At 41.9% G+C, this 13,626-nt stretch overlaps 1 protein-coding gene across 9 annotated transcripts in view; it reads left to right on the top strand.

Annotated features, from left to right (window-relative positions):
* The window catches only part of MPDZ (multiple PDZ domain crumbs cell polarity complex component), a 550,514-nt gene that overhangs the window by 290,967 nt on the left and 245,921 nt on the right, over window positions 1-13,626 (top strand). For all 9 annotated transcript variants that reach the window (XM_033918951.1, XM_033918923.1, XM_033918958.1 and 6 more), the window contains 4 exons: window positions 1,910-2,002; window positions 3,004-3,181; window positions 10,280-10,390; window positions 11,988-12,150. In XM_033918951.1, the coding sequence (XP_033774842.1) occupies window positions 1,910-2,002; window positions 3,004-3,181; window positions 10,280-10,390; window positions 11,988-12,150 (545 nt within the window). The remainder of the gene's footprint in view (window positions 1-1,909; window positions 2,003-3,003; window positions 3,182-10,279; window positions 10,391-11,987; window positions 12,151-13,626) is intronic.

Genomic DNA, 13,626 nt, shown 5'->3' with positions numbered 1-13,626 from the left:
TGGAAAATACCTCGTTGAGCCATCATGTGCATCAGTAGTTAAAATACTTCCAATGCTAATTCGGTAAAATCTAGTATAGCATCAGTCATTAAAGGCTTGGTGCGTTCAGAGCATCTGGGCCCTTGATTGTAGAATGGCTGTGGGACTCCTGAGAAATCCTTCCTCTGACTCTGCAAGGGACTTGGTGGGGAGGTTAAATCAGATTATAGCTGCTGTTGGGAGTTCTCAGGGAGCAAACCTAATCTTCTTAGAATTTGTGTTGTTGATGCACAAGTCCTCCATTTCCCCCTAATCTCTACCACTTATAGGCCCTCAGAAACACCCCAGGTCTCTCATAATTCTGGAGCCAGTTAAAAGACCTCAAATGGAGTCCCTAAAGGATTGGTTTACCTGCTTAAGGTTCTCAGTCGCAAGCAGCATGTATTCTTTGGCATCTACCTTGAAGGATTAGGAATGGCCTCCCAACTGATCAAGGTCCAGAAAAAGGTTAGCTGCAGTTCTAAAGTGGTGTGCCTCTTCTGGATGGAGGAATTGGGTCCATTATATCACTGAAGAACCTGCGAAAGAGTCCAAAAGAATGGAGAACCATATTTTTTAGTGTATCTGGAAATCTTCCAAGTTCTTTACAGTATATCAAGTGGTAAAGACTCTTGACAATAATCCCAAAAAAACAAATGGGGTATGTTGTAAATAAATGTAGATGCCTTATAGAAGAAAAAAAAAGAAAGAAAAAGACAAACATGCACCAGATACATCCACTTTCAGAACTTATACTGCTACATTCATTTGTGCTCAGAGATATGCTGGATAAAGAGTCCACTATGTGAGCAAACAACCCGCTGTAGAAACGACTCTTGTTCTCAATCACCGCACAATTGTTTTAATACTTCTTTTTCTTATATTGAGTATTTTCTCTGTGAAAACTACTAATAAATATGTACATGCTCGAAAAAAGTTTGTGAAATTGTACTTAGAAGTTAAAGCACTAGTCCTGACCGTTTTGCTGATTGGCTGCTTCAGAGAAACCCGGTTATAACTTGAGTGATTTTACTCACAGGAACACTATAAACAAACACATAAAAAACTTTAATAAACCCTTATATCAAAATCTAATTAGTTAAGTGTTTCAACAACAATGTTCAAAGCACTAGAACAAACGCTCCATACCTGCTTCATCTCTTTACAAGATTTGTAAAGGATGCCTGGTTGAAGGCTCCAGCCACTTATATACGTCAACCCTTTGATGTTTTGAATGATGCAATGAACAGCTGATTAGGTGCAACCATCTTTCTGTGTTCTTGTTCACATAAAAAACATCTAATGTAGTTTACCCAATTCTGAACAGGCTAACTAGTGTTTGAGTCTCCCATACTTGTGAGTTATCAGGCAGAGATTAATAAAAAAAGACATGCCACCCTACCTCCCGGTTCAGTCCTTGCGGGAAGAGATTGAAGCCCCGCTGGTTCAGCACTGGATCTCGGCAGCCCATCAACTGCACAAATTGTGCTTTACTGTATTGGAAAATATCATCTTACCTCATGGTGGAAATCTGCAGGTTAAACTGTGACAAAAAGAACAGGAATGGATCTACCATTGGCAAACGGTGAATCCGCATGGTCTGAACTGGAAGGTAGAGTGGCATGACTTTGTGTATTTATTTTAATAATCCTTTTCCTTGAAGACAACTGATGATCTCAACCAATAATTCTCATTGTATATCAAGTCAATTTACATCTTTCAGTCATAACTTACTAGACTTCTTAAGCACACAACTGAATGAATCAGAAATTGCTTGACACATTTTGGTCTAATAATTTGATATAAGTAGCTGATCTAGGTTAATGGTAGAGAAGCTTCAACTCAGATGGTGGTACAAGCAATATAAGCATTTGTTATTGCTTATTTACAGAGAAATCCCAGAATTGCCTGAACGTGAAGAAGGAGAAGGAGAGGAAAGTGAATTTCAGAATGCAGCTTATAGTAACTGGAATCAACCCAGGCGGTGAGTATCTGCATTTTGAGGTCATTTTTACAACATATTTTATAGATGTAAACTGGATTTTCCAATTTACACAAGAGTTTACATGCATAAAAAGTAGTGTACACACAAGATTCACCTATTTTTATGTAACCTATGCATAGATAATCCTGATGGCTTAGTTTGAGTGGAGCTGAGGTACAGTTCTGATACATATAAGTATTTTACAAAGTACATGTGTGCATCATAGCAAATGCAAACATATAACATAATATAAGTCTTTATTTATATACCACAAAAATGCATTTTGGTTTGATGTGGTTACAGAAATGTAAGTACAACATATATTCTTTTACAGCAGGTGTAAATTTGTAGAAGAGAAGTTTTACTCTTGTGACAGTTATTTTTAGAGCATACGTATTTCATAAAGGCATGTTGGCATCTATGTTGCCTTTATCAAATAGACACATTATCCCAGGGCAAGCAGGCAGCCTATTTTCACATATGGGTGACATGATCGACGGAGCCCGGATGCGGAAGCCTCGCAAGCAGACTTGCTTGTATTAACTAGAAGTTTCGAGTCGACCGCACCGCGCATGCGCAAGTGCCTTCCCGCCCAGCTTAGGGCGCGTCTCCTCAGTTCAGATAGCTAGCAGAGAAGCCAACCAGGGGAGATGGGTGGGTTGTCACCCATATGTGAGAATAGCTGCCTGCTGTCCCTGGATAACGCCTGTTACAGTAAGTAACTGTGCTTTTTTGAACATTTCACTTACCATTAAGTACCTTATTAAGAAATTAAATTCTGTATGTTGTTTTTGCTCTGCTCTCAGTGAGGCTTAAAAAATAAATCACATTGTTGAATAAATGCATTTGAAACTGCTTCAGAACATATTGTGGCATGCTCTAAAGGAGAATTCATCTACCACTTCATTAATGTTGTTACCCAGTTTTTTATGATATATCAGTGTATCATCTCAGTAGCATCTTTCTAATTGATTCTTATCATTGTGTGTAATAATCTGTAGAATTGAGCTTTGGCGAGAAGCTGGTAAGTCACTTGGAATCAGCATTGTTGGTGGAAGAGGGATGGGAAGCCGATTAAGCAATGGTGAAGTTATGAGAGGAATCTTCATCAAACATATTTTAGAAGATAGTCCTGCTGGAAAAAATGGAACTTTAAAGACCGGTGACAGAATAGTGGAGGTATAGTATAAAAATTATTTCATAGAACTGATATTTATTCTTAAAATATGTTTATGATCCCCCCTTTCTTTTCCTTTCCCATTTCCAGTATTCCTCTTTTTATTTAATCAACAGCTTTACAGCATTTGAGAAATTGTTCTTTGGTATTTGTCTGTCAAACACATTTTTGTGTTCACTTCAGTTATTGAAACAGATTAATTAGTCTCTCCAATTCCTCATATTCTTCTCTCCAGGCCTTTGAAAATGCAATTCTTTTTAATGTTCTTCATTACTTTCATACTTCTCTTTTTTTCTTGGACTCTATGTGAAATATTGCTGTTACCTCAAAACTGATGTTCTGGTTAGGGACAGGAATCAGGATGATGTCATGATAAGATGCGTTTATATCACACTGCTGCACATTCCTCCTCTCTTTGTTGTTTCCTGCAAGATAGGTAAGAGGAAAGGAAAACAAACTCTTGCCTCTACAAAATTGGTGTTCAGAAGCCCATGAGATGGTCAGGTGGTCCCTAACTTCTCATGAGTAGGAGCATGGGAGTAGCTCACTGAGTAAGCTTAAGTTTCTGTTGAGTTTCGACAGCCATAATCACTAACCTGTGCATTTGGATCTTTATCTGCCATCATTTACTATGTTAGAGTAGAAGTGTGCTGCTTCTGACTGATGAGGACTCTGAAAGTTATAGTAGCAGGTCTCAGTTAAGAATGCTGAGAAGGTGATAAAAGCCCAGACTTTTTCTTTGCATGCTTCATTTTTGTTGCTTAATGAAATGCTGGAAATACACAGGTGTGTCGTAAAGCTTCTGTAAAGAGAGAATTTTCCATGCATAGGAACCAACTTTTCAAAATTGGGGATGCTAAAACCAACAGAAATTATATTTTTCTGGACATAGTAAAGGAGGACCAGCCAGCATGGCCAGCAAAGGAAGATCTTGCTTGACGTAGAGAATGACACGGGGAAAAATTATGTCCGCATCACTGCCCCGTCCCCGTCGCAATCATACAAGCCTCAGTACTGCAATATTTTGCTTATTCCTTCCTTATAAATCAAAGTTCTGGCTGCTGAACTAGAGAAAGAGATGTTCAGCTGGCAGGGCTTTGTTTATAAATTTTTATCAACACAACTAATATACTACTTTATTCTAAACCAAAAAAAAGGAAATAAATAGAATTTTTTTTTCTACCTTTGTTGTCTGGTTTCTGCTTTCCTCATCTTCTCATTCAATTCCTTCCATCTACTGTCTGTCTTCTCTCAGCATCATCCATTTGCTCTGTTACTGTGCCTCTCCCTTCACCCCCCCCCCCAATTGGTCTGGCACCCATCTTCTTCCCATAGTCTGGCATCTCTGTCTTCTCCCCAATCTGTCTTCCCCATTTTCCTTCCAGCGTCTTCTGCCCACTCTTGACTTCCCCATTTCCCTTCCAGCACCTTCTCCCCACCACCACCCTTCCCTCTCGCCATCTCACCACCCTTCATCACCCCCTCGCGCGGCCCGAGAATCCCCCTCCCCCTTACCTTCACAGCGCGTTAGTAAAGTAAGTTGCTCAAGCCAGCCAAGCCTGCCTGCCTGCAATCGTGTGTGTGTGAGCGGAAGCTTCTCCTCTGACGCAACCGGACCATGGTACGCCCTCACCTGGAATACTGCGTCCAGCACTGGTCACCGTACATGAAGGAGGACACAGTACTGCTTGAAAGGGTCCCAGAGAAGAGCGACTAAAATGGTTAAGGGGCTGGAAGAGTTGCCATACAGTGAGAGATTGAAGAAACTGGGCTTCTTCTCCCTTGAAAAGAGGAGACTGAGAGGGGACGTGATCAAAACATTCAAGATAATGAAGGGAATAGACTTAGTAGATAAAGACAGGTTGTTAACCTTCTCCACGATAGAGAGAACGAGAGGGCACTCTCTAAAGTTAAAAGGAGATAGATTCCATACAAACGCAAGGAAGTTCTTCTTCACCCAGAGAGTGGTAGAAAACTGGAACACTCTTCCAGAGTCTGTTATATGGGAAAACACCTTCCAGGGATTCAAAACAAAGTTAGACAAGTTCCTGCTGAACCAGAACGTACACAGGAAAGGGGCCCCCACGTGAGCGGACTGCTGGGCAAGATGGACCATTGGTCTGACCCAGCAGAAGCTGTTCTTATGTTCAATATTGGGGATGCTCAAGCACTCACAGAAGATCTGTATGAAGCCTTGACAAAAAACTGATGCTTTTTCTTAAATCCATTTATTTATTCAAATTATTTATATTCTGCCTATCTGACCTTCTAGGCAGATCACAAAGATGCTTTTCATAAAACATCTACTCAGACAAACAATCATAATAAAAACACAATATAATAACTGAAACAGTAAAACCCTGTGAGGATTAGGGTACGAATCTGAAGGTGTTGGCTTGTGTAGGGGGGGAATCCTTGGTAAACATAAACCAGTTGCATATTGTATGCATATTGGTTAGGGATGTCTGGGAAACCTGACTTGTTTGACCTTTAGGATTGCAGTTTCACTCTAGAGAATGACATGGAGACAGGGACAAACTTTGTCACCTTGTCATTCTCTAACTTGAGACTAACCTTAAATAGGCTGTTCCAATTAGATGGAACAGTATCTATAAAATGCTTGTATCAATATATGAAAACTTAACACATCTTAGGCAACTGAATTCAATCATTTAAAAAACCTGCGGAAGCTGCTTTCGGATTTAAATGAACTACTGTAATGATATTACAGTATTTGTATCTTGTCTGCTTTTGATGTGGCAACAAGTCTTGTTTGCTGATCTAACTCCTACCTCTTGCAACATCTTTCTATTACGTTCCCAGTTGCTCAAACATCTTAGTGTTAATGCAGCAAATTCATCCATTATTACTGGCATCAAGGAGTATTTCAAACATTTAACAGACACTTATTTTTCTGTTCATCCACTACACTGCGTTGGTTCTCTTGTATATCCATGTCTGAAAGACAATCCAATTATCTTCACAGATGATGTAAAAACAAAGGCAACTAAGGGCTCATAAGCACATAAGCATGGCCTCTGACGAGTCAGACCATAGGTCCATCATGCCCAGCAGTCCGCTCCCGCGGCGGCCCCCCAGGTCAATGACCTGTAGTGATCTATTACTCAAGAGCATTTTGTCTTGTATAGTAACCCTCTAATTGTACCCCTGGATTCCCTTACCCTTCAGGAATTCGTCCAATCCCTTTTTGAAACCCAAAACCGTACTCTGCTCAACCACCCCCTCTGGAAGCGCATTCCAGGTGTCCACCACCCTCTGGGTGAAGAAGAACTTCCTAGCATTTGTTCTAGACCTATCTCCCTTCAATTTTTTTGAGTGTTCTCTAGTTCTTGTTGCCCCCGCCAATCTGAAGAATCTGTCTCTCTCTACCTTCACTATACCCTTCATGATCTTATAAGTTTCTATCATATCCCCTCTAAGTCTCCTCTTTTCCAGGGAAAAGAGCCCCAACTTCTCCAGCCTCTCAGCATATGAGAGGTTTTCCATGCCCTTTATCATTTTTGTCGCTCTTCTCTGGACCCTCTCGAGTATCGCCATATCTTTCTTTAGGTACGGCGACCAGTACTGGACGCAGTACTCCAGATGCGGTCGCACCATTGCCCTGTACAGCGGGAGGATAATTTCCTTGGTTCTGGTAGTGATACCTTTTTTGATAATGCCCAACATTCTGTTCGCCTTTTTTGAGGCTGCCGGTTTCATTGTTTTATCCACCAAAACCCCCAAGTCCTTTTCTAGGTTGCCTTTTCCCAATGTCATCCCCCCCATCGTGTAGTTGTACTTCAGGTTCCCTTTCCCTATGTGCATAACTTTACATTTCTCCACATTAAAACTCATCTGCCATTTATCTGCCCACTCACTCAGTTTGTCCAGATCCCTTTGGAGTTTTTTACATTCCTCTACAGATCTAACCTTACCGGAGAGTTTTGTGTCATCCGCAAATTTTATAACTTCACACTTTGTCCCTGTTTCCAAGTCATTAATAAATATATTGAATAGCAGCAGTCCCAGCACTGACCCTTGTGGGACGCCACTTGTGACCCCTTTCCAGTCAGAATAGTGTCCCTTTACTCCTACCCTCTGTTTCCTGTTTGCCAACCAGTTTTTGATCCATCTGTGTATGTCCCCTTCCACCCCGTGGTTCCACAGTTTCCTTAGAAGGCGCTCATGAGGTACCTTGTCGAAGGCTTTCTGGAAGTCTAGGTATACTATATCTATGGGGTCACCTTTGTCCAAATGTCCGCTTATCCCCTCGAAGAAGTGCAGTAGGTTTGTTTGGCAGGATCTTCCAGTACAGAAACCATACTGGCTTGTTTTCATCAGCTTATTTTTTTCTATGTGCTCACTGATACTGTTCTTGATCAATGATTCGGCCATCTTCCCCGGAACTGAGGTCAAGCTGACCGGTCTATAATTCCCCGGGTCGCCTCTGGTTCCTTTCTTGAAGATAGGTGTAACATTTGCTATCCTCCAGTCTTCCGGTATTACCCCTGTTTTCAGGGATAGGTTACAAATCTGCTGCAGTAACTCTTAGTATTCTTGGGTGAATTCCGTCCGGGCCTGGCGATTTGTCAGTTTTTAGCCTATCTATCTGTTTGAGTATGTCTTCGAGGCTTACCTCCATGCACGATAATTTTTCCTCTTGGTCCCCCTTGAAGTATTTTTCCGGTTCCGGAACATTGGATGTGTCCTTTTTTGTGAAGACCGATGAGAAGAACGTGTTTAATCTGTCCGCCACTTCCTTTTCCTCCTTTACCACTCCTTTCCTATCCCCCTCATCCAGGGGTCCCACTTCCTCCCTCGCCGGCTGTTTCCCTTTCACATATCGAAAGAAAGGTTTAAAGTTCCGTGCCTCCTTTGCAAGTTTCTCTTCATATTCTCTCTTTGCTGTTCTGACTACGCGGTGGCATTCTTTTTGGTGCTTCCTGTGCTTTTTCCAATTTTCCTCAGTTTTATCCTTTTTCCATGTCCTGAAGGGCTAGATTCACAAAGCAAACCAATCGTGTACCGATCAGATTTCCCTCCAGCCCGATTTACAAGCCTGTCCTGTGATCCGCTTCAAATCTGTGCATGCAAATGAGGGGACACGCATGCAAAGTAGGCAGGGACGTGATTCACTAAACTTTTCTCCTGACACACCGATTAGCTGGCCGATCAAGAACAAGCAATAGGTGAGGACCAGTCGCTTGTGTAAAAAACTTCATTCCTCTCTGCCTAGACCTGCTCACTGCCTTCCCCGACTCTCTCTGCCTCCCATGGCTCTCCTGGTCTGTGCCGGGACCTGTTCTCTGCCTGCCCCAACTCTCCTGCTCTCTGCCGCCCTTCCCTGCAGTGCGAGCCCATGGTTTTAAAGTGGGGCTGCACTGCGGGGAAGGGCGGCAGAGAGCAGGAGAATAAAAAATTGCCCACTCATCCCCCTCGGCCTGACACTCCCCCATACGTAAAAGTTGGGAGCAGGAGGGGTACTCAGTCCCTCCTGTTCATAGGCCCAATCCCCCCACCGGCCCACCATACCCCCGACCGGCCCACCTGTGGTCGAGCCGGCCTGACCAACCCCCTCCCCGTACCTTTAAAAATATTGGGAGCAGGAGGGGTGCCCGGTCCCTCCTGCTTCTTAGGCCTCCGTGATATCTTCAGGAGCAGGAGGAAGTGCCGCTCTGCCACGATACTGGCCTTAGGCCACGCCCCAGTGCATCATCTGATGCACGGGGAGGGGCCTAAGGCCCTGATTGGCTAAGGCACCTCAGGCTCCTCCCTTGGGAGAGGCCTGGGGCGCTTCAGCCAATCAGTGACTTCCTTAGGGAGGACTCTAAGGAAGTCCCTGATTGGCCATAAGAAGCCCCCCTTTCAGTGCGGGTTCATTCTACCAGATACATTACTTCCTCTTGGGCTGAGTCCTCAGCAATCTCATTGGAGGAGATTTGTAGAGCTGCTACCTGGTCCTCCTTTTGTATACTTTCACCAGTTTTACCGGATTGATGTGGCATTCAAGCAGGATACTGCTTTTGGTTCCACTGTTTTGGCAGCAGGCATATCAGTCCCACCCTGACTCTATGTGACTCCTCTGTTATGTCCCACTTGTCCAGGAATAGATTGGGATTGTACAAGAACGAAAGATTAGGTTCTTACCTTTGCTAATCTTCTTTCTTATTAATCCACATTCTATTCCTGGAACCTGCCCTGGGAGTTACAGATTTGACAATTGTCTGCCTTTACAAGTACTGATAAGTTAGGTTTCTGGGTTTCTAACCAACTTTTGTAAGAGTACCATCCACATGTGTTTAGCACTTTGTCTTGGGGGTCCCTCATCCCAATGTTCCCTTCTGTCAGTTCAGGCTGTGTCTCCTTATAGCACTGTTTTGTTGTGTTTTTGTTCAGGTTCCTAATATTTTAATTACCTGTTTCTGTTTGTGATTGTTCTGATTTCATGTTATGAGCAGATTGGAGTTATTGATCGGGGAGTATCCCCTTATCCCTCTCTTTTGCCTTTGTCCTCTACAAGTGTTTCTGGCTGCTTTGTTACAAACTAGATTCCTGGGGGGCAGTCCTGAGGTAAGAGGGGAAGGGCTCAAGACTTTATATAATGAGGCTCCCAACAAGCTTCTGGCGACCATAGGAAAATAATCCATTAGTTCTGGAATAGTGTGTGGATTTACAAAAAGAAGATTATAAAGGTAAGAACCTAATCTTTCATTCTCTAGGACAACAGGTTAATTGGTCTTACGTTCCCACTTTCCTTCCATTTTGAAGTTGTTCATATTAACTATGATAAGAGACTGACATGGACCTGTGAGGTGGCATATGCACAGGAAAAAAAAACCCCTTGTAATTGCCTAGACAAGTGTTTACTGGTTTTTCTTGTATTCTCTAGAGGCCATCCATGTTGGTATCTTGGAATGATGTCACTTACTTACATGGCTGATTATCCTGTGGTCTTTTGAGAATATCTATGTTTATTTTGCCAAATATTTTGGAGTATTTGTGTGCCAAGATTGTACAGTCTTTTTTCTAATAGCACCTAGGATCTAACTCATGGAGTAACAATGTTTCTTTTCTGAATTTCTTTGTGATGTTGATTTAAGGTGGATGGAACTGACCTAAGAGATGCTAGCCATGAACAAGCTGTGGAAGCCATTAGAAAAGCAGGCAACCCTGTAGTCTTTTTGGTACAAAGCATTATAAGCAGATCAAGGGTAAGGTTTTAAAGAACGAGTTGTGCACATCTTACCAATATTCAGCACTGCAGTTTTTTAAATCATAAAATCTAATGTACAGTGGTGCCTCGCATAACGAACGCCTCGCACAACGAACGCTGCACACAACGAACTTCATGTCTTGATTCACACAACGAACTTCGTTTCACACAACGAACTTCACACAACGAACTTCGTTTCACACAACGAACTTCGTTTCACACAACGAACTTCGTTTCACACAACGAAGTCGCCCGAGCTGCCGATGTATTGCATCCTTCCGCGCAGGCACTTCAGGCAGGCGTTAGTCACTGCGCTTAACTGCCCTCTCTCACTGTATACAGTCGTCCTTTTAAGATAAACTCTATATTTTTTATATATCATGGCTTCTAAAAAAAGCAGGAAGGTGATTTCTGTTGAAATGAAACGGGAAATAATTAGAAGGAGTGAATGTGGGGTAAAACAGTGTGACCTCGTCAAAGAGTTTGGCCTCAGCAAGACCACCATTTTCACCATTTTGACAAATTTATCTTTTTTTATGTCATCTTAGCATATTTTATGCTGCAGAACGAATTATTTTTTTTAACATGTATTGTTATGGGAAAACGCGTTTCACATAACGAACTTTTCACATAACAAACTTGCTCCTGGAACGAATTAAGTTCGTTGTGTGAGGCACCACTGTACTGTAAACTGTAGAGATATAGTTGGCTATATGCTAGTAAGAAATAAGATAATCCAAATATGTTGCTCATCCCTTGACCACTCAGAATGTTTATATTTTTTTTGATGGTGTGCTTAAGTTCTGAAGACAGTTAACTGCTATAATAAATTACTTTTAACCCTGCCTCCCTCCCCTCCCCCTGAAATCTTTCTTTGAACAGCAAAGGGTATGAGGAAGGACAAATACTTGCTGGACGGTTGCCTCTAATCTCACTGTGCAGGGCAGAAGCAATGTTTTCGATCTCAAGCTTGGCCCCGTACTGCTTCCTGAATGGCTGCCGTCAGTTCTCGCGATGTCAGCCATTCAGGAAGCAGCGCGGGGTCAGCCTTGAGATCGAAAGCATCCTCCTGCCCTGCATAACGAGATTGGAGGAGGCAGCCGGCAGCTGTGGAGGTATTTAAGGGGGATTAAAAAAGGTACGGGGGAGGAGAATGATTTTTTTAAAAGTTCAGCTAATCTAGTTAAGCTGTAACATGGGGCAGCTTATCTAGAAGGTTTATAATGAAACTCAGCATTTTCTGCGGTCTATACACTGGGGCAGCTTATATATGGAGAAATACAGTATTAGGTGTATTGCAGATGGTATATAAAAGACATCATTCTCTGGAAGGAGGAGAAAAACTCTTTCACTTTTTCTACCTATTAAGGTTCAGCACAGGCTAACATTTTCTGTATCTTAGCTATGTTCCTGCCAAGAAAGTTAACATTTTTTTTGTTCCTTTAAAGCTTGCCAGATCTAGTTGTACCTTAAAATGACATGTCTGTCGTATTTTTGCAAACAGCTTACATCTATATTATGTGAATGCATCTTATCCCAGTTTTTTTTCCAGTTCTAAAGGCTGGTTTATTATAGCACTTTCTTGTTCTTTGCAGGCATCCAGTCAGTCTGATTCAGAACAAGAAAAAACTTCATTGTGTAATTTGCCCCTGCCTTCTCCTTCAGAATTTTCTGGAATGAGTAGTGATCTTGCACAGTTATCCTGCAGCATTATCTCAGAAGATCCAGAAGTAGAAGATGAGTTTGGCTACAGCTGGAGTAAGTAAAGTATAGAAGATATAAATTGCCCAACATTAGAAAATATTAATAACAGCAGGGCAGAACTTTTCAAAAAATTTACATAAAAACAATGTCAACAGCCATTCTGCATGTAAAAGTGTTATATGCATGACATCCTTTTTGTCTGTCTTGCTTGTCTAGATTATAAGCTCTTTTGAGCAGGGACTATTTTCTTGTTCTTTGTGACACTGTGCAGCGCTGCATGCGTCTGGTAGTGCTATAGAAATAATTAACAGTAGTAGTAGTATGCACAAATAGCTGATACATTTATGCACACACAGCTTCTACATATGTAATGTGACCTATACTTTTGGGTGGGGGAAGGGGTGCAGAGCTGGGGAAGATTTGCATTGATGCACATATTTGTAAAAATAAGCTTCTTTACATTTAACCCAGAAAATTTTGTGCTTGATAAAGAGCAAGTTTAAATGTAAACACACAAATTCATTGGGGTAGTTTTCAAAATGGAAGTATGCCTACTTTGTTTTCAAAATTTGCCAGTATGCCAGCAGTCTGAACTTTAGCAGTAGTACTACAAAACCATCACTTGATTCCTGTACATATATAACTATCTATAGAAAAAAAATCTGTATTTAGGTGCTTCTCAAACTACAATTCAGAGATTGCAATTAATACAAAATACTACTACAAAAATTGTATTAGGGAAACAGAGATGGGAAAGTGTAACCCCTCTGCTACATTTATTATATTGGCTTCCAGTGTTGACACACATTGATTTTAAAATCTTATGCTTAATTTAAAAAATGTATGGTGAATGTCTATTTTTTAAACTTATTTTTATTGAAGATATCAATGTACAAAAATAAGGAATATCCAACGGCACATCAGTATATCCAAATCAGCAGGTTCAAGGGTTTCTTCAGTATACCTGCCTGCTATAATCTAATACACTATATACCCCCACCCCACTCTTCTTCTGCTTCACCAATGCGGGGAGTGCACAATATCCTTTAAATGTAAGTCAGAGTCAGTGTTGTCACCATAACTGAAAGAGTTGCCAACTACTATTAAACAAGCCCATACAACGTCACTTTGTGGCAGACATTTTATAAGTCTCATATCAATTGTCCATCTTGGCTACCAACAACCTCCAGTCAGGTGAACACTGCTACTTCCACGTTGATGCCGCTGACCTCTTTACACCCGTAGGTTCTGCCAAAGCGATCTGCTGTATGTTGAACCAGGCAGAGCCTTGATCATCTGCACATGCTCAAGATCTGCCAGCTCCCGCCCCCTCCGAGATTCTCATAGAAGGCGGGAGCCTGCAGGTCTTGAGCATGCACTAATACTTAAGGCCCAGTCCAGTTTAACATATAGCAGATCAGTAGCAGTACAGTCCAGGGGTGCATGGAGGTCAGCGAATCTGCAAAGGCAGCACCAATGGGTATATGGGAATCAGTGACTAGGGGGTAGGGGCATGTATGTGGATAACGG

The sequence above is a fragment of the Geotrypetes seraphini genome, chromosome 1, assembly GCF_902459505.1.
Source record: "Geotrypetes seraphini chromosome 1, aGeoSer1.1, whole genome shotgun sequence".
Lineage (NCBI taxonomy): Eukaryota > Metazoa > Chordata > Amphibia > Gymnophiona > Dermophiidae > Geotrypetes > Geotrypetes seraphini.
Note: the sequence above shows the minus strand (reverse complement) of the source record. Positions and strands in the feature narration are given on the sequence as shown.